Below are 19,847 nucleotides of genomic sequence, written 5' to 3' on the forward strand. Positions count from 1 at the left end.
TTTTCTTCTGCTTATCCGGGGTCGGGTCGCGGGGGCAGCAGCTTCGGAAGGGAGGCCCAGACTTCCCTCTCCCCAGCCACTTCTTCCAGCTCCTCTGGAGGAATCCCAAGGCGTTCCCAGGCCAGCCGAGAGACATAGTCCCTCCAGCGTGTCCTGGGTCTTMCCCGAGGCCTCCTCCTGGTGGGACATGCCCAGAACACCTCACCAGGGAGGTGTCTAGGAGGCATCCTGACCAGATGCCCGAGCCACCTCAACTGATGTCTAATAGGTTTCTTAGGAACCCCCCCCCCACACACATTTTGTCATTGGAAAATGTCCTTTTTCACATTTAGATATGGTTTTGAGTCTCTGTCTACTTATCTTTCTTCCTCCAGGAAAACATTGAACTTGCCATAGAAGACACTGAGCCCACCGCTTCTCTCTCAGTGGCAGTGATAGACCAAACCTCAAGCCATGCACTTGTAAGTCAAGTGGTTAAATTTTTATCTTTGCAGTACACTGCCAGGGGAATTTCCATAGCACCTTCTGTTTTTTCAAACTTTTTTTTCATGCTTAGTTTTGGTAGCAGTGTAACGGTTTCCTTCAAAATCTTTTTGTAAACATGTTTTTCTTTTGATATTCGCCAGATGCCCTTYGTGATTCAGAAGTAAATATATATATTTTGAATAATCTCTCTATTGTATACAGTGTTGGTTTGGGAGAGGTTAGAAAAAGGCGATGGGAGCAAGAAAAAGAAAGGTTAGAGAATTGACTTCAAGAAAGAAAAATCAATGTTTGGCCTTTGCAGCTTGTGATCTGCACCATGGAAACAGAAATGGCAGAGTTTAAAGAACTGTGGATCACGTTGCTATAACTCCAGTATTTTTTGTTGGAGTGCTTTGCTTTTTAAGATGGGTCCCTGTTCTGGTTTGAACGTCATCAGAAGCAGTGCTACAGTATATCACACAAAAAAGAAGGAAAAAATKAAATGGTAACTTTAAAGACATTTTTAAAGTCTGCTCTAAAGATCTGTTGCTTTGAATGAAAGGCATTTTGATCAAAGGTTTTTTTTTTCTACCCAAAGATATATTTTATCCTGTCATAGCTCAAATATCCGTTATCACAGCCTTAATGTTCAACTCATTGCCAGTTTCATGGCTTGTCATACGTCTCCTTCAAACTGATGCACTGTCTATGTATTTGCAGGCAGTGTGGTGTGCACCGCTGATAAGGGCGTATTTGTTGTAGCATCCTAACGGATATTAAAGCTGTTCTTGGTTCTGTTGGTTTGCGTCTAGGTTTTCCAGGATGTTTTCAGGAATTAACTGTGTCAACCAATCTAACAACCCTATGTAGAGCATTCCTTTCCTTTCAAACATGTTTTTTGTCAATATTTTGGCTAAATGTGTATCATGAAAGTTAAAATACTGATAAAAATTCAGGATTGAACCTTGTGTTCTAACTATGCAATTGTGTAAATTGGTCATCTACCTTGAACTTTTCCTCATTTACTCATATTATGAGCACAAACATTGTGTTTTATTGGGATTTAATGAAATAGATCTACAGCAAGTATCACATGATTATGAAGTGGAAGGAACACTTCTTTATATTCTACAAAGTGTTAACTCCGGGAAGCTGAATTGAGATTTGTGTTATAAGAGATTATAGTTTTGTATCATTTACCCTTTCGCTTCGCGATTAATTATCTTCTATTTTGTGTGGCCTATGCCATAAAATGCATTAACGTTTGTCTTTATAATATGACAAAATTTGAAAGTTCACTAGTTATGAATGACTCTGCAAGGCAATATGTGCGTGGTAAAATATGCTGACATCAACACACACTGTTGAATAAAGCTGTTTGATCTTTCGTAGCATCACACATGAAGATAATATCCCTATTCTGTGCAAAGCAGTGCCATTGCAGGTCTCCCCTCCTCCCCCCTTTTTTCTGCTGGTAGTAAATGTATTGCTAATTATATTCATTTTAATCCTCAATTACTTTGTCTTTATGAGCTACATTTACATTTTTAATATAAAAATTGCCGAATGGATGATGCTATTATTGCAGCAGCAGCTGAAGGACACAGACTGTGAATGTTTCTTTCTTTCTTTTTTTTAAAAAGAAATTTCAATTTTCAGTCCTGATAATATTATCTGGTCTCCTCACTACCAGCTTAGGCTGGGAAGGAACACACTGCAGAGTACATTTGCTTACACTTAAGAACTTGACTGCAGAGGTCAGCAACCAGTTCTGAGAAAATTATATGTATTTTCTTTTTGTACCCATGAGGGAGATGAATAATAAAGGCTTAAAGATATGCTTGATTCATCCATGCATTCCCATTAAACAGCTGAAAGAAGCTGAGTGTCCTTCTGGCAAGGTTGTCTTTACTCATGTAATGAAATAGGATTTTTTTTAGACTGTAGACTGTAGAATTGAAAGAGGTCAAAAAACCCCTATCAAAACAGAGGAAGTAAGGATAAAAATACATTGTTCGATGGCGGCAGGATGTTCAAAAGTGTATGTGTAAACATTTTACTTTGCAATAGGTGCGAACGGTTCGAACAGACGAGGCACGGGGGCTTCTGTGGCTGATGGAGGAAGAGGCTCTGCAGCCAGGAGGATCAGCGGAAACACTTTTGGGACGTCTCTTCAGCTACTACGGACCGGCTGAGGGCGAGAGTAAAGGTGAGGACAAAACGGAATCTTGCACTGACAATTTGCATAATAAGGTCACTCTTATCTCCACAAGAAGCAATAAGATTCTAAAAGAAAGAGACAAAGAAAATGTGTGTTTTAACAAATGTAGGGGTTGTGTTCCCCTTTTGTAGCAAGTTAAGCAAGGTTTCAGTAGAAAATGTTTTATGAAAAAAAATTAAAAGTAGATTTTTGCAATTTAGCCTTCAGAACTGTGTCAAGGTCAGAAAAAAAGTAAATGAAAAATTACAATGCAGTTTCAGTCCCATTCTTCTAAAACATCAGTTGAAGGCCTTACTTTCAGAATGTTTATTTAGGTCAGGTTAACAGCGCAGTTGCCTGAGGGGTCAATTTGACCCAATGTCAGAGGAGCCTTAGCATTGTCAAACATGACATTTAAATGGGCACTGTTTTTTTTTTCAGGTTTTAAAACTTATAGGTAGAATAAGAGTTGACRAGCAAGGAGAAAAATTCTGTGTTGAAAATATATTTCGCTGTGAAGCTAATTAAGTGAGCTGGATGTAAGGCTACTAAACAATTTGAGATTCACAAAGGAAGTTTTTTCTCATGAAATGTTGTGGCAAAGCATTTAACATAAAGTAATGAGCAATAAACAGATCTGGTGAGATAAAAGGACGTTTGCAGAAATAAAACATGTTTATAACTGCAGAATATCAGTAGTAGAGGTCAGGAGAGAAAACAAAAATTATTCTCAAGCATGAGCCTTATTTCAAATTAATATTACTCAGATAGAAGTGAAAAGCTGTCCTTCAAAAAAAATTATGACTTAATACTAATGGACATGAATAAACATCTTCGTAGTGTAGTTGTAATGTCCCTYGAAAGTTTCTTGTGCGTATATTTTACAGCAGAGTTTGTCTTGTTTTTATCTAGTACTAATCTGGTGCTGTATTTTCTCTCACACAGTAGTGCATAGATAATATGAAATGCTTTGGGAACAGGATTTGACATYTTTTTAATTTGGAGTGTCCAAATTTGTTCAAACATTTCTTTAAAAAATTTGATTCAATTATGCCTTCTGTTTTTACTCAGCAGTTGGAATTTCTAACATTTTAATTGCAAACATGAGKGAAAAATCCAAAATGGCTGCCTTGCATTTAAACCTTAGCAATAGCTGCAAAGTTGAAAGTATTTAATGTTCCAAATGTCTCATCATTGAGATATTAAAGTGAGGAGAGTATATGAATTCTCAGCCACATGATGTTTAACTTAACAGGAGCAGCAAGAGTCTAGATTAGCAAACTCTTACTGTAGCTACAACTAAACTTTACACCAGGGCTTTCCGACTCCAGCCCTTGACAATCACTGTCCTGCAATTTGTAGATGCATCCCTATGCTAACAAAATCTGGATTAAATGGCTGAATTACCACTTCAGCATATCACTGAGTTATGCAGAGCCCTGATGAGGAGCCACTCATTTGATCCATGTACTGGATTGGGAGTATGTTAAAAAATTGGAGGACTGGGTGCAAATTCACTGAAGAGTTCACCTTAATTCAACACGAATAGGTCAATGTGATCCACAGACAACTGTATCAGTTATAGCCTGTGCAACAGCGATGTTTGTGATTTAATGTAGAATTTGTTGGCAATGTAAAATATTTTGGTGCCAGAGACTGTAYGGTTTCCATTCATCATTATTTTGTAAAGTGGTCCAGACCAGGGACATTTATTGCATCCACAGAAACAACATCACAGCAAGGCAAGGTAAAGACATGAAATCCGTTTGCAAAGCTAGAATCCTGATGCCATCAGCTATTGCCCGATTTATTGATTTTTWAAATAATTTAATATTTACACAATAATCATTGCATGGAACAGTATGCTGTCTAGTCGGCCACCGTCCAGGACTCGGCTGGCTCCATCGCCCGGCTTGTAAAATTGCCCCTTGAATCACATAAAATGGGAGCAGACTGTCTGTGATTATGCATGTATTAGTAATGTCTGTGTAGGTTGGCGACAGATGGCACATAGCAGAGTAATCGAGAACTGATGAATCTGCTTATGATAAACTTTTCATGCAGGCAGTAAAAATAACTTCCTAAATTTTTWAARTATTTCAATATTTTTTTCCACCCTCTTTATGCTTTCATACAAACGGTGTTTTGGGAGTTCAACACTGATTTTTCTGCTTGCATCAGGTCACACTTTCCTTTTGAGGAGTGAGAAGGARAATCATTTCCTGCTGGGCCACAGTCATGGGACCGACTGGGTGGAGTATGACGCTCGTGGGTGGTTGACCTACGCCAAACAGAACCCTGCATCTACAAATGCAATGAACCTGCTGCAGGAGTCCCAAAAGTAGGTTTTACCTTGGCAGGCGAAATCCGCCTTTGGTGAATATGAACGTAAATATAACATGATTTCAGTCGGTGACTTTTCAAATGTTACTCATGCAGGAAGATAATCAGCTCCCTGTTCACAAGCCGGGCGGGTGGCGCMGTGGTRCTGTCMGGTTCCGTTGCCGGTCTCGAGGGCGTTTCCAACATGTCCCTGCGCAGGGCTACCAGCATGAGGAAGACCTTCAGTACAGGAGTCGCTGCAATCAGGAAGAAGTCCTTGTGCATCCAAATAAAACTCCAAGTGGTGAGAGAACAAATAAACCACAMAAAAAATWAATTCTCCTCTGTTAACTTGGTTCTAGAGCTGAGCTGGGAGCTTATGGTGTATGAAGGGATGACGTGTTTCACATTTGTAACCTTGTTTAGGATTTATTCTGGAGTCTACTTTGGGCCTTAGAGCGTTCGTAAATTGCACAATGCAGCTTAAAAGAAAAGTGTTGAGATGAAGGCCAGGAGTTGAGCTGCAGCCAGGGAAAATGATATATTGGCTGTTTTTATAGACTTGGGCTCTGCAGCTGCGTTAGCTTCCAACCCATCTAACCTCAGAAGTGAATCTCTATTGGATCTATATTTTTAGACTTTATCTAAGAAATATACATGTTTCTCTGCAGATGAAAAATGAGCTGCAGAAGTGTACATTGGAATTCATATTAGGTTTAGAGTGAAGTGTAGTGTTCACTGATGCACCTGCACTCCGATGAAAATTTTAACTAGTTAAATAGTTAAAATTTTATGTTGTGACTGATTCTTTTATATTTGATCAGTTCTTCCTTTAAAAAAATATGGAATTAGTACATGTTTCTTCTTCCATTTGTGATTTATTTTGTCAAATTCTAACCACAAACTTGAATATACGTTTGATTGTGTTATGAGACTGCAGATAACTCTGAACACATCGTGTCCATGGTGAAATATGGGGGTGGAAGCATCTTGCTGTGGAGATGCTTTTCATTAAGGAAGGACAGGGAAGCCGGTCACAATTGATGGGAAGCTGAAAGGAGCGAAATACAGAGCAGCTCTGGCAGAAAATCTGTTAAAGGCTGCAAAAAAACTTGACTGAGGCAGAAGTTCACCTACCTGCAGCGCGATGATYCGAAACATACAGCCAGAGATATAATGGAACAGTTGATCAAAGCACAAGTCATGTGTTTGAATGGCTTAGTCAAAATCCAGACCTAAAACCAACCTGGGGCTAGATTTTAAAATGTATTCCCATTGGTACACCCATCTAGTCTGACTAAGCTTGGACTATTTTGCAAAAATMTTGAGTTTTTAGATGTGCAGAACTGTTAGAAGCAGATTTCAAAGAACTTGTCAATTGTATTTAAATATGTTTCTGCAAACTATAGAGTTTATTGCAAATTCTTTGGAGAAAATGGTCAAAAACATTGGGTTTAAGTGATGTCAATTCCGGTCTGCAGGTGTCAGTATTTTTTACTTCTACTACATCACTGCATCGGCCTTACTTGATGTCAAGTATCGCAAAATTTCTTGCAAATATTTCGGAAATATTTTCACAAAAATCAGTGATTTTATTGCAAAAAAAACAAAAAACAGTCATGCAATCCAGGAGGGACTGAGCAAAATGAAAATATCTTCAATATTATTTAATTTTAAGAAACATTTATTAACTTGCAGACATGGCTATTTACCAATACTTCTACAGTTTGTTATTGGACTTCATCAWTGCTTTCTGGCACAGCCGRCCCTTAGAGAACATTCATGATCTTGATGTGGCTCAAAATGAAAATGAGTTTCACACCGCTGYTATGGGAGRTTTAAAAAGCATATTTTTGAATAAAATACAGTAATGTTTGTGTTTGTTACATGACAAATCTGAGCAAAACCACAGACGATGTAAATGGTTTTTCAAGACACATTACACTAATGGATGTTTCCGAATGTTTGCACAAGAAATCCTAATCTTGCCCTTTCTTTTATAGGATGCCCTTCTTGACACGTTGCGGAGGTCTAGGATTCACTTTGTTCATTGCATATTGCCCAAGGCAGACGCTCTAAAGGCTCTTAGTGGATCCCTGTTCAAAGGCGGGGAATCCGAGGCTCAGGGGGAGAGTGGAGATCCTGGCTTAATGCAGCTGGATGTAGCATTGCTTCGTGCTCAAATACGTGGATCCAAGCTGCTTGATGCCCTACGGATCTACAGGCAAGGTGAAGAAGCTTCTTAAATCTTATACATAGTGAGAYGTATTGCAATCCAAGCCTGCTTATATATGTGCATTGGGCAAAAAAAAAAAAAAAGTGGCTGAATTTATTTTTTTTCCCTGTCAGAAGGTCATCTCTGAATGATCACAGCTCTCCACAAATATTTGCAGAGCATAACTTTCTCCRACACCGACTTTTCGCAGGTTACCCCGATCACATGGTGTTTTCCGAGTTCCGACGGCGCTTTGATGTGCTGGCCCCRCACCTCACCAAGAAACATGGGAGGAATTACATCGTGAAGGATGAGAAGAGAGTAAGTCACTCAGCAAAAAAAAGAAAAACRGCGGTGGGTGTTGKGAGTGCGTGGGGCTGAAATGTGCAGCTCCACTGGTGGCCAAGCCCGGTGAAGATTGATGTTGTGAGGAGACGACTTCATTACGTCTGCCCTCTGATTTGTCAGCAGCCGAGGGACGGAGAAATGGGCGTTCATCAGAGCCATAGCAAGGACCCAATCAGCTTAACCTCATCGGTGTCTCGCTCGTGAAATAGGGGAGATTAGAATTGCTGCTCGGGGAGTGTTTTTTACTGYAGTCAAAGCTAGAAATATTCGGCCAGTTGTAACTGTGATGCTTAGGCTGTCTGGAGAGGCATCTGTGTCTATCTGCTCACCTACTGCAGCTTTTCTTTTCAGGTGTTTTTTTTTTTTCACTGTAGATTTCTGCGCAAAATGTAATTAGTATTTATCAATGAGTGTATTCCATCTCTTCCAGCCTAGACCTTCCAGAGAAACAAGTATTTCATCCGTTAGTTCCTCTTTTGCTGTTTTTTACACTTAAATATTTCAGGTATTGATATTAATTTTTATAATCATACAAACATAATCCAAGTGTTTAAAAAGAGCTGATTTCAAGTGATTCAATTTATTATGGGAAGAAAGGTATCCAAATCAACTATGACTTATGTGAAATAGTAATTGCCCCCTAAACCTCATTACTGCCAGTGAGTCCTTTACATTGCTCTAGAGGAATTTTGGCCTGTTGTTATNTCTGGAGAGGCATCTGTGTCTATCTGCTCACCTACTGCAGCTTTTCTTTTCAGGTGTTTTTTTTTTTTTCACTGTAGATTTCTGCGCAAAATGTAATTAGTATTTATCAATGAGTGTATTCCATCTCTTCCAGCCTAGACCTTCCAGAGAAACAAGTATTTCATCCGTTAGTTCCTCTTTTGCTGTTTTTTACACTTAAATATTTCAGGTATTGATATTAATTTTTATAATCATACAAACATAATCCAAGTGTTTAAAAAGAGCTGATTTCAAGTGATTYAATTTATTATGGGAAGAAAGGTATCCAAATCAACTATGACTTATGTGAAATAGTAATTGCCCCCTAAACCTCATTWCTGCCAGTGAGTCCTTTACATTGCTCTAGAGGAATTTTGGCCTGTTGTTATTTGCAGAATTGATTTGTTTCAATCATGAATGCCCTGTATATTTATTTATTTTTGTCACACCTCAGCATCTCAGTAGATTAAGTCCAAACTTCGATCATTTTATTTTATGTCTTTGAGCCAATGCACTTTGTAGTGTGCTTCTATTCCATTGCCTAAGTACTTAGGGTTATGAGCTGATTTCCTTCAGGAAATTCCAGTAAAGAGCACAATTTAAGATTCCATCAATGAGATTATGYTGTTTAGGTCCAAAAATTGCAGGTTTTAGTACTAATCTATGTTTTCCCAGGCTAATGGATATTAATTTCTACAGAACACATTTCTAATAAAACGAAAAACATGTAGTTTTTAGAGATTACTTTTGGGTACTTCATGTTATYCGACCAATGCTGTTTTAGGGTTTTCTTAATTCTACGAACCAGGTGGTAATTAGCCCTGAGAATAGCCCTTGAAGCTGAACAAAAAAAATGCGGTTAACCACAATTAATGTATAATTTAATAAAGGCAWGGTTAGCTTGGAGACTTATATTTTCTTTAATAAAATATACATTTATATTTAGTAAAATATAATATTATAATACATTTAGTTTGTTTTTGTCTGATATTTAAATCAATGATCTGAAACAGTTGTGACAACAAAAGTAAAAACAGGAGAATGTTTCACGTGAAATCAACAAAGTTGTCTTCTAGAAGAGAGAGAGAGAGAGAGAGAGAGAGAGAGAGAGAGAGAGAGGCACCAGGGTTAGGGTAGAGTATTTCTGTTTTTCTCTGTTTTTGTGTGAGGGGCGAGTTTCTGTTGAAACACCGGTGAACAAAAGCCCCTCAGTACTTGCGGAGAACCTGTGCTAGTGTAATCTAGATGTAGTCTTTGAGACTGGAGGCTCGAGTACAGAGTGAAAGAGCTGAGACAACAATACAACTTCAGTGCACATCAGCTAGTAGATGGACAGGGCAGAGAGAGTCTCAGAGACTGGGCTCATGGTGTGCTTCTGTGCTGGGTGTGTGCGCTCAAAGTCGCAGCGGGGCCAAGAAATACCAGGGGTCATGTTGAGTAAGCCAGGAGCAGGTGGACTCAGAGGGACAGGTTGTAATTGGTTTCTGGAGGTTCTTGGAGCCAAATGTTTTTTTTTTCCTCATGCTTGTTGACTTTATTTCCGAACTGAATCCAGTTGTGACAGAAGAAAGAAAACTGTCTTTTACTTCTAATTTAAAGGCTTGTGGGTAGATCACTGTTTTGTTGTATTGTCTGTAATTAATCTTTTTGCATCCAAACATGGAGACATTGATGTTGTACATCTTTACCCAGGCTGTGGAGGAGCTGTTGGAGTCTCTGGATTTGGAGAAGAGCAGCTACCACATGGGTCTGAGTAGGGTGAGTAAGAAAACAAGCCACTTTAATGTTCCTGCGCAAACCTTTTGCTTTGAATCACTGCCAGTTCCTTTCCTCTTTAAACCTTAACAACAAAGCTGCAGCACAACTTTTTTTTTTTCTTTGGTGAATGACACTTGCTTTCCTGGGAAGTGTGCCTTTCATTACACCTGTCCCTCTTTGAGGGTTGTTTGCTGTTTTTTTTATGGAATGCTGCCAAGCCCTGTCCCTTCATCTCACCTTTTTTTTTTTTTTTGCCACTAGCTACCCAAGAGACTCTACTTCTGACAGCAAGACAGTAATTCTCTCTTTTGTTTCTGGTCATTAGAGCAAATTCTTCCTACTGATTTTGCACCATGACCCTCGTACAGGTACCCACCGTAAACATAGCTTAGAAACCGAGGTCCAATCCTATCAGCTAGAAAGTAGCTCTCAGCTAAGACTGAAATACAAAAGAAACAATAATATAAAAAAAACAGAAATGTCGCCACTCTTTTTAAGCACATAAGAGAGGAAGGGTTTGGAGGCAGCCTTACATTGGGCACCACAATTCAAAAAGGCTCAGTTGGCCATTCACAAAGCATTGGCGTCATAGCAACCTGTCTCACTTGCATGCCAATTACRCCAGCCCCAAAGAGGCTTCCAGCAGCGGATTCAAAGCTCTGCGCAGGATAAAATCTGCCTTCAGAGATAGCTCTGTGTAGAAGAACTGCCTAGCCACCCGCATTTTACAAAGTACTGCATGCATCTAATGATGAATGGTGAATTTCTGCCCAACTATTGAACCAAATTAAAACATAGTCTCTGTTTTAACCAAATACATTGCTCCTCCCAATTTTTACATTTCCCAAACCACATTCTGGTTTATTACTTTTGAAGCATTTTTACATGTATAGAGTACAAAAAAATATATTAATGTAAACACTTTCTTGCCATCATGTTTGATGCATTGGCAGTACTTGATCCTTTGAAGTATAGAGGAGCCCAGAGCCTGTTAAACTGTGTTCCACCTTTGGCCTAGATTAAAAACAGACCATGCTGATTGTCCAAGATAATAACTTAATCTCTCCTTTATCATTCGGATAAAGCTCTTATGTCTGTGGATTACACCTCTTCTTATTGATTTCTTTGCTTCAGTGCGTTTATTTAGTTTTTCAACTCACCTTTGTTTTAACTTTGCTGCTGTGCTTCGCTTTAAAGCAGGCCGCTCACTCTAATTTTCTCTTGGCTAAAGTAAGCACCGRGTGATCTCTCAATAATGTTTTCGTTTYACTAATATGCGTTTGTGTGACATTGTTTCTTTCTCCAGTTGTTTTTCAGAGCYGGGATTTTGGCTAAGCTGGAGGAACAGCGGGATGAGCAGACCAAGCGTAATCTAACTCTGTTGCAAGCTTCCTGTAGAGGCTACATTGCACGGCAGGCCTTCAAGAAGAGAAAGGTATCAACAACATACCTTTTATATGTAATTCATGTCTTCAGTTCGATTTGCTTGTATAGCACAAACCTAAAAGGACCTTAATGAAAAGAGTTCMTCTGATATCCACATGTACAGAATTAAATTTCCTCCAAATTCATTTTAAATCAGTTTGGATGTAAACACCGAAGCACAAGACCAGGGGTACTTTCTGTAAGAAATGCACAAAAACAAGAGCACACAAATTCAGTACCTCTTTCACCCACTGCATTAAGAAAAGAGACRGAGCTGAACTGAAACACCTGGAGTACTTTCTTTGAGAGAACAACAAGGAAAGTTATCAATGTTAATGTCAGCAACAGTTCCCATCATGGAAAGAGATGCAGCTAAATTAAAATGTTTTGGTGTCAGTGGTACTAATAGAATTACCAAACTAAATTGCAAAAGTAGTTCTGTCAATTTTAGCAGTAGCTTTCTTAATAAAACATAAACATTGAATGAATGGGGCAGGAGTGCGTTCTATTGAAGAGAAAATAAACTAAAACACTGTGCCAGCGATACTTTCTGTGACGGGGGGGAATCAAGAATAACACACACACAGTCAATTACCTTAATAGCCCCGTCAGTAACTCTATGTAGAAAAGAGGCAAAGCTAAACACAGAAACCCTGGACATCCAGCACTTTTTAGTCTAAGACTAAAGATTTTCAAAATCTTACTAAAATGTAAAAGTTTAAATATCTCTCTTTTTATGTATTCGAAGGAAACAAATGATATTTCGTTTATTTTGACGCCTGTTAAAAGATACATGTTTATATGAATGCACAATTATTGTATTGGAGAAGTGAGTAAATTAACAGGGTGATTTTGTTGAAAGGAAAACCTTAAAGATGAAGAATTTCTACAGGGCTATTTTAAGGGCCTGTTTGGTCTAGACTTTAGGGTAGATCCTACCAGCGATCCTGCAAATCTTCAACTAATTACAAATAAGCACTCTAAATCTTTTGCTCATAGCTCTGGCCTTCGTGTGATCCATCCAATCATCCATCACAAGGCAGAACCATGGCCATTTCTTCTGCGTGCCCCCAAGAATGCACCCTTATCAGGCATGCTGCTGACTCGCATAGCCTCCTGCTCCACCCCACTTCCATTTCTCTGTTGGCATGCATGGCTCCATCTCTCTGGACGTAATGCATGTCCTCCAGTGATATATGGCACCCCACACTTCTCCATCTCTGTGATTACTATTTAAGTGAAAGTGCTGCTTCAGCCTGCTTGCGATGAACCAGCAGAAACAGAATCAATGCTCCTGCCCTCCATCAACAATGACAATGTGCGAGGCACGGAATATCTTGTTTCACTTGCATATGATGCAAKTAAGATGATTAAATGGTCAAATTKTCTGTAAGATTTATCAGTGGTGCATGAATATGACTGATMTTTCTGCCGTTTAAGTTTTTTCATTGCTATTTTTTGTGTGTTTAATTTGAGTTCAAAATGTAATACTAATAGTTTGGAACAGTCCTGTGTTTCACGTTCTGAACTTGAAAATTATAAACAACAAGAAGCCATCAAAATTTCAGGGCAAAAGGGCTTTTACAAAATCCATTAAGCAAAAAAACAAAATTTTCCCTCTACGCCCTCATCCCTTCTGTCTCCCACTAATGTATCTGTAATAGAAAGATTACATTTTTTTATCTGGGGTTTATTGATCTGAAAATCAATTTAGCTTGGCAAGGTAACATGTTAAATGCAGCCATGGCTGTGATGATATCTTCTGCTGATTCTGTTAATTTAGAGGCACAGTTGCTGTTATGAACTATGCGTGTTTTAGTGCTAAAAATTCCCTAAAATCCCTAGATAAAAGCTGAGACGGCTCACTCTTTGACACAAGCATCTCTATGCTACACCTATTCTCAATATTTTTAATTTATCTCTCACTGAACCGTCAACATTTCCATTGAACAAATAACTGAAACTATAAAAAGTGATTTGCAGCGCAGATTATTAAGCCTTAAGTGCAAAAACTTCTCTACTTGTGAGCTACGAATGTTGTTTTCAAACTGTGGGGAAAAAGTATGGGAATTATGGTTCTAGAACATTGACCTTTGCTTCAAACAAAAACCTCTCAAGGAAAAGGGCAGTGGAAAAATAAAAGTTCAAAAAATTTCTTCTGTGGTGCTGAGTGACAGATAAATGACCTGCCTATCTGCACAGGAATATTGCTGGCTTAACAAAAATGATGCACGTTTTTCAGGCTGCAGGTCAAATGCAAAGTGTATTTGTCATGCTGTCAGAGTCCTGGCATGTTATGTAGTGATGAGGAGAATACAGAGGAAGAACAAGCCCAAGTTGTAGTTCATTGGGTTGAGAGTAATATATTAAGCTCAGCATAGTTCACAAAAAAATCAAATGTCAGCTTCAGAGTCCCACTGTGATCAGTTAAGAGCACAAAAAAAGTGGATCACACATGGTTAGAGTTATTGTACAGGGTGCCACAGAGCAGTACACACAAAATGAAATTACTGATGGCATATTTCTCCTCCACAGTAGGGCTGAATCCACATAAAGCAAAGTTCTGCAGATTGTTAGGAAGCGTGSTGTAGGTGTGATAAATACGGTGTTACAGTTGTAATTAAATAGTCATGAACGCAGCTGTGAAAAAACCAGAGCTGAGTAGGGCCACACTTTGTGATGAATGGGGAAAATTAATTGAATGGTATGTACAAATACATTTAAAACTTTGCAAAGACAGACAGTTTGGGCGTTTTAATTTCTTCTGCATAGAAGTTGTTACTTCTGTGGGCTTGAGTTTATAATTTTTATATCTCTACCTTAGGCCATGAGAGTGAAAACCCTCTACTGGGCATTAGATCACAGATAATGAGGCTAGTTCTATGTTTTCTCCATTGCATAGATATTCTGCAGCTCAGATTATACCAAACCCAACTGAAGTATGTTCTGCTCTGTTAGTAAAAAATAAATCTAGATATTACATAGTTTAATRGATAACAATGCTAAAGATGTTCTTATGCTACAACTAGGTTTTCGTACACTGTTCATGTACAATACCATATAAATCTGCTTGGGTGTATTTGCTTCTGATGTCGAGATGTTTACCTAATGCTAAAAGCATGATTGAGCCAAAGCKKAGCAAGTTTATATTTATCGTGTATTTATTTATATATTTATCTCAATCCATGCCACCCCTGAGTGAGCAAGAATTGGATTTGTTGTGATTTCGTGCAGACACATTCTGTCCATCAGATTAGGTTGTTAATCTTTCAGTGTCTGTCCAGTCTACTCTACATCCCTTCTGCAATTAAGCTGAGACAGGGGAAAAGGCAGTGGGTGCAAATGCCCCCTGCTAGGAGGAAGAGGAGGAGAAGGAAGGAAGCAGTGGGTGGAACAGTCCTCCTTTTCGTCTTGGTAATTTAGCCATTTAAATGGTAGTGGAGTTTTTTYCCCCCTCCTTATTTATACAGCTAAATATCACTGAGACATGGGGTCCCGTTCTCAAGGGAGGGCTGTTTATGTTGTTTCATTTCATTTGACGCTGTCCTCCCCAACACCTGCTTCTGAGCTCTTATAATGGAAATTGTGGTATTTTTACTGGCATCCTTACAGAATTTTTTTTTCTGACTTGAAGTCTAACAGACACAGTAATCTTTACTGTATTGCCATCTGTAGTCTGTTTGTGTTTTCTTTTTAAATGTTGCTTGCCCTGGTTAAATTCAACACCTCCATTAGGTCAATGTGGATTCTCTGCATCACAAAGCAATTTTAGGTTTTCCTTGTAATGCAAGTTGGGCATACTCAATTTCCATAAAAACCTTTTAAAAAGATTCATACWTGAATACTTGGTTTAGAATAKTTCCTCCACATGTTGAGTCGTTGTGTTGATTTTAAAGTTGTAACCTGCAGACAGTTTAGTCTTTTCACTGTAAAGAAAGTCAAACTATTAGCGCCATTGAAACTAATGGCGCTAATATWATATTAAKTTATATTATATTAAGTTGTCAATAAATAATTAACTCCTTAATGCTGTGTGTGAGAAGYAAAAATAGAGTACAATTTCATATGGCCCTGATGATTAACAGCTCAGTGAGCAGTGGTTAATCAGTGTGACATAGAAAAATTGCAAATACACTTAAAATCGCTGTACATGCACTCGAGAGTTGTAAAGAAAAATAAATCATCGGGGTAARAAGGGGTGTTAAYATCTGCAGGAAACTGAGTCTATTACAAAGTTTACATTATTTTTAGACATGCTGTTTAAGATCAAAGGGCTTTTGCTGCAAMTTTCAATTTGAAGATTTCTTTTCTAATTCAGAACAGACTTTAGATAAAAGTTAAGTTTTCATCCGCTGCTAAATTGGGAGCATTTGGTTAGCACAGCTAAACCTCTCTCAAGGTTGAGAGATCCTACCAGCCGTGATGAAGCTCATGGCTCGGTCTAAGAGCAGCTGCTGTGTAACTTCTAATTTAACAGTAAAACTCTGACCCTCCGTGTGACAGCTCACTTGTCAAAGCTGTCGARAACTACAGACCGGGATTTACTGTTGGGTTCAGACTGATTATGCTGCTTCGCCCAGAATAATCGATACTTATTAACTGCAGTGCTGAGGCTGGATTTGTTAGGTAAACTTGCATGGGGTGGGGGCAGGGTGGATGACTGCTGCAAACAGCTGAAAGCAAATGCTGCTCCCATCATCGTTAATGMCTTGTCAAATGCAGCCCTGTGTGTGCCCTGAGGAAAAGTAAACGTTGTCCTCTGAGTTAGTATTAATGTTTATGGACATTTATTATAGCAATTATTATACATTTATTATAGCAAAAACATGGGAACACTCAAAATATGTAAAGCTTTGGTAATTTAAGGTGGATTATTTTAACAGCAGGTCAGCATTTAAACATGTGAAGACAGAAAGATGTGCAACATTGAGGTGATTCTTTAAATTGTTTTAGTTTCTGATGGAAGCACTTCTGAAAGTTAATGAAGAGTTTCTGGCAATGTTCAGAGTCCTCTTCCTGCAGCAGATCCAAAATAGATCTTGAACAGAGAGCAGATTCCCTCTTATGGTCAATCTTGATGTCCTTCTGTATCCTATACATGTCTGTCTTGTCTGCCATTTTGTGGCTGTTGCCTTTATAAATCTAGGAGTATGTACTGGACCCAAGTTCAGCATCCATCTTCTCAAATTAGAAAACATATTTAATCATTCATGTCAAGTCACAGAACAGACTTTTTGAAATATTGACAGTTACTTAATTACAACATAAAAATGTGTGTTGTGTATTCAGTGGATATACCTGTTGAGTCAGTAGACTAAGTGTTGTGACTGCAGACAAATCAAGACTATGGCTGATATATATGTATAAAGCTCTGGAAAAAATTAAGAGAACTACTTAACATTATCAGTTTCTTTGATTTTACTTTTTATAGGTTTATGTTTGAGTAAAATGAACAWTGTTCCTCAACGTCGACGAAATTCCAACCAAACATTTAGCATTTATTTGCAGAAAATGGCAAATGGTCAAAATAATGAAAAAGACGCAGCACTTTCAGACCTCAAGTAATGCAAAGAAAACAAGTCCATATTCATGTAGAAACAAAAATACTAATATAACTCAGGAAGAGTTTGAAAATCAATATTTGGTGGAATAACCATGAGGTTTTCAATGGGRTTCAAGGCAGTGGTCTGCTAATTTTTTTCCCAGAGCTGTACATTTTTTCCCCTGCTCACACAGTTTTGCTATGCATTTCTTCCGCCATTGCAGCATGCAAATTTATTCCTATTCATCTGATGCATATACGTTAGATACATCTCTCCTTGCAATGATATTGTGAAGGGCATTTTTTAATTTTGATTTCCATCCTGTTTATATTATTCTTGATTCAATTAGTCAACACCACAGTTGAGAAGCAGATAAACAGCCATGGTGGCTTATTGAATTGATTTCCATCTCCCCTCCTATGCCCTGTGAATATTTATAGAGCATCCTGCTGTTGAATGTTTGAATAATTATTGCACAATAATATCCTTTTGCACCCTTGCTTCTACCTTCATATCACTTGGAAAAAAACTGATAGGGCTCCGTAGCCTCTTGTGCTATTTGAAGTGTCCAATCTTAAGAGTTAGATTAGATGGCAATTTGCCTCCGGAACGGTTACCGTCGAGCGGTGGTGAAGCCACTCAGACACTTTCTGCTTGATGTATACAGATGTGACAGGAAGCCCCAATTTTCTTTGATTTATATTTCCTGGCATGTTAACCTTGTGAAACCGTGCCAAACCCATGTGACAAAAATGACAAAACCACATTTTTTTTCTTGTTTCTTTTTTTCCACCCTCTTTTTTTCCTCCCCACTCATTCAGCTGTCTCCTCAAGGGGACATCCTGACATTTTTAAAGTCTGTCATTTTGCCTCAGCAGGCACTAACTGTATTGGTTGTTGTCCTTCAGGTACCCTACAAATCTTTTTTCTGCCTTTTTTGCATATAATCAGCCCCACATACATGTGTTGGCTTGCAGATTAAATCATGTTTATGCATCTGGTAGACAYTTTTAAAAGCGACCTACAAATATGGATATAACATTGCAATCAATGTCAAAGCTAACAATAAGCTACATGGAAGGTTCTGTCAGAGGTGATTGGGTGGTAGTGCAGATTTAAAGGGGGAAGAGCAGTGGTTGAGAGGGAATAAGAGGGGAGAGAAGAGTACAGGGTAGGTGCTAGGGCAATCCTCGGGGAAGGTATTTGACCTCTGAGTTTTAAATTCAAAATGTATCCAAATTTGTACAGGAATAAATGTGCTTCATGAGATGCAACATAACTATCAAACCATAAGCAAAAATGWTCTGTAGGTATTCAGTACTATTGTCAATTCTGTAAATTATTTATTGCAAATGTTATCCTAAAGAAGTAAAAAAAAAAATTTATCAATTATTTTTAAAGCAGCAATTCGATCTTTGTTGATTTAAACTGGACTGAAATCCCCCTCCCATAACCCAGTTTATTTTTCTTCTTAGTTTAATGGGGTTGTTGGGAATTCTAGAAATAAATATGCTCAAATCTCCTATTTACTGTCACTTAATAATAGAATATTTTCTGAAGACTTTTTATTTTTCTATATTTTTAACAGATTATGTTTGTAATCCCTTTTTGGGCCAGTTTACGCCTAAAAAATCTAATCAAACTAGAATAATTATATATGACCTCTTGCTGGTATATATTATACATTAGTCATATCACCAAATAATCTTTTAATAAGATTATAGAAAATTACATTCAATTTGCAGTTGTCAAAGCGGGCACAGAATGTCTGCAAGGTGAGTACAAACTGAGACGTATTTAGTAGTGACAGACGGCTCCTAAAAAGGTTTGAAATAGTGAAAGGGTAATCYATCCAGCATCCAGATATTTATGAGGAACAGTCACCCCCTGCTGGCCTGGATGTCCAAAGTGGGGGCTGCATGCCTGTGACTGGATTTGAATGTATTCTTTCTTAATTTTTAAGGCAGAGCCTATGAAAAAAAGTAACTATTGCAGCCTTCAGAAAAATCTGTCGTATAGAGCTCCAGGTGCTGTCATTTTTTGAAAGGCATTATTTTCAGTGAAAAAAAAAAAATCACTCGTACCCACGCTTGCTTTCTTACGTATACATTCCCAGGTCTGCGTGCAAATTCTCACTACTGAGAGTGCTTTGTTTCTTAATCTTGGTTCACAATTGTAACTCATCACACAGTCATACAGTTGTCACACCGTCTTAATTTGATATGAGAACCAGAATGATTATCCATGGTGCTCATGGAGCCTAATCTTTTGTTTGTTTTCCTTTCTTTTTAGACTAAATATGACAAGTGAAACCTGCTTAAATCTTCTGCCAGAGAATTGCTGCATTTTGTTACACGTTGAAGCTTTGACTGTGTGACAAATCCTAATTGGTTATAGAGAGTACCTTCAGGGCAAAACGTACCTGATGCTGCGAATTGTGTTGCTCTAATTGGGTTTGCCCATAATCTGCCGCTGCTAGAGAGCCTCATGCATAAGCAGCATGGAAATCGTGTAATACTTGGAATGAGCTGCCGACATGTTTGATTTAATTAATCAAAAATTAGCTCCCAGCCTTGGAACGCACTCTGTGGAAACTCTCCAGAGGAGGCAGGCAAGTCCTGGGATAACTGCTTGGCTATAAACAGGCAATCAAACACATTAAAGATGCAGTGTTTCTGGGATTCGGTTTAACGGTGTTGAGGATGAGAGATTACTGATTGATGAGTTTTATGTCTCTGGCCCACTGTCTTCTTTTTTTTAATTATTTGTCTATGACATTCTCTTTTCTTTTCTGCAATTAAATCATTAAGAATGTGTGGGAAAGAAAAATATTGCGTCCCCTGCACAT

The 19,847-nt window shown here is 38.3% G+C and overlaps 1 protein-coding gene across 6 annotated transcripts in view; it reads left to right on the forward strand.

Annotated features, from left to right (window-relative positions):
- Positions 1 to 19,847, forward strand: part of LOC103475883 (unconventional myosin-XVIIIa-like) — an 84,096-nt gene that overhangs the window by 31,646 nt on the left and 32,603 nt on the right. For all 6 annotated transcript variants that reach the window (XM_008427832.2, XM_008427827.2, XM_008427829.2 and 3 more), the window contains 8 exons: positions 375 to 461; positions 2,536 to 2,674; positions 4,847 to 5,006; positions 5,105 to 5,291; positions 6,991 to 7,216; positions 7,414 to 7,523; positions 9,966 to 10,031; positions 11,338 to 11,466. In XM_008427832.2, coding sequence (XP_008426054.1) covers positions 375 to 461; positions 2,536 to 2,674; positions 4,847 to 5,006; positions 5,105 to 5,291; positions 6,991 to 7,216; positions 7,414 to 7,523; positions 9,966 to 10,031; positions 11,338 to 11,466 — 1,104 coding nt within the window. The remainder of the gene's footprint in view (positions 1 to 374; positions 462 to 2,535; positions 2,675 to 4,846; positions 5,007 to 5,104; positions 5,292 to 6,990; positions 7,217 to 7,413; positions 7,524 to 9,965; positions 10,032 to 11,337; positions 11,467 to 19,847) is intronic.

This window comes from Poecilia reticulata, linkage group LG14 (assembly GCF_000633615.1).
Source record: "Poecilia reticulata strain Guanapo linkage group LG14, Guppy_female_1.0+MT, whole genome shotgun sequence".
Taxonomy (NCBI): domain Eukaryota; kingdom Metazoa; phylum Chordata; class Actinopteri; order Cyprinodontiformes; family Poeciliidae; genus Poecilia; species Poecilia reticulata.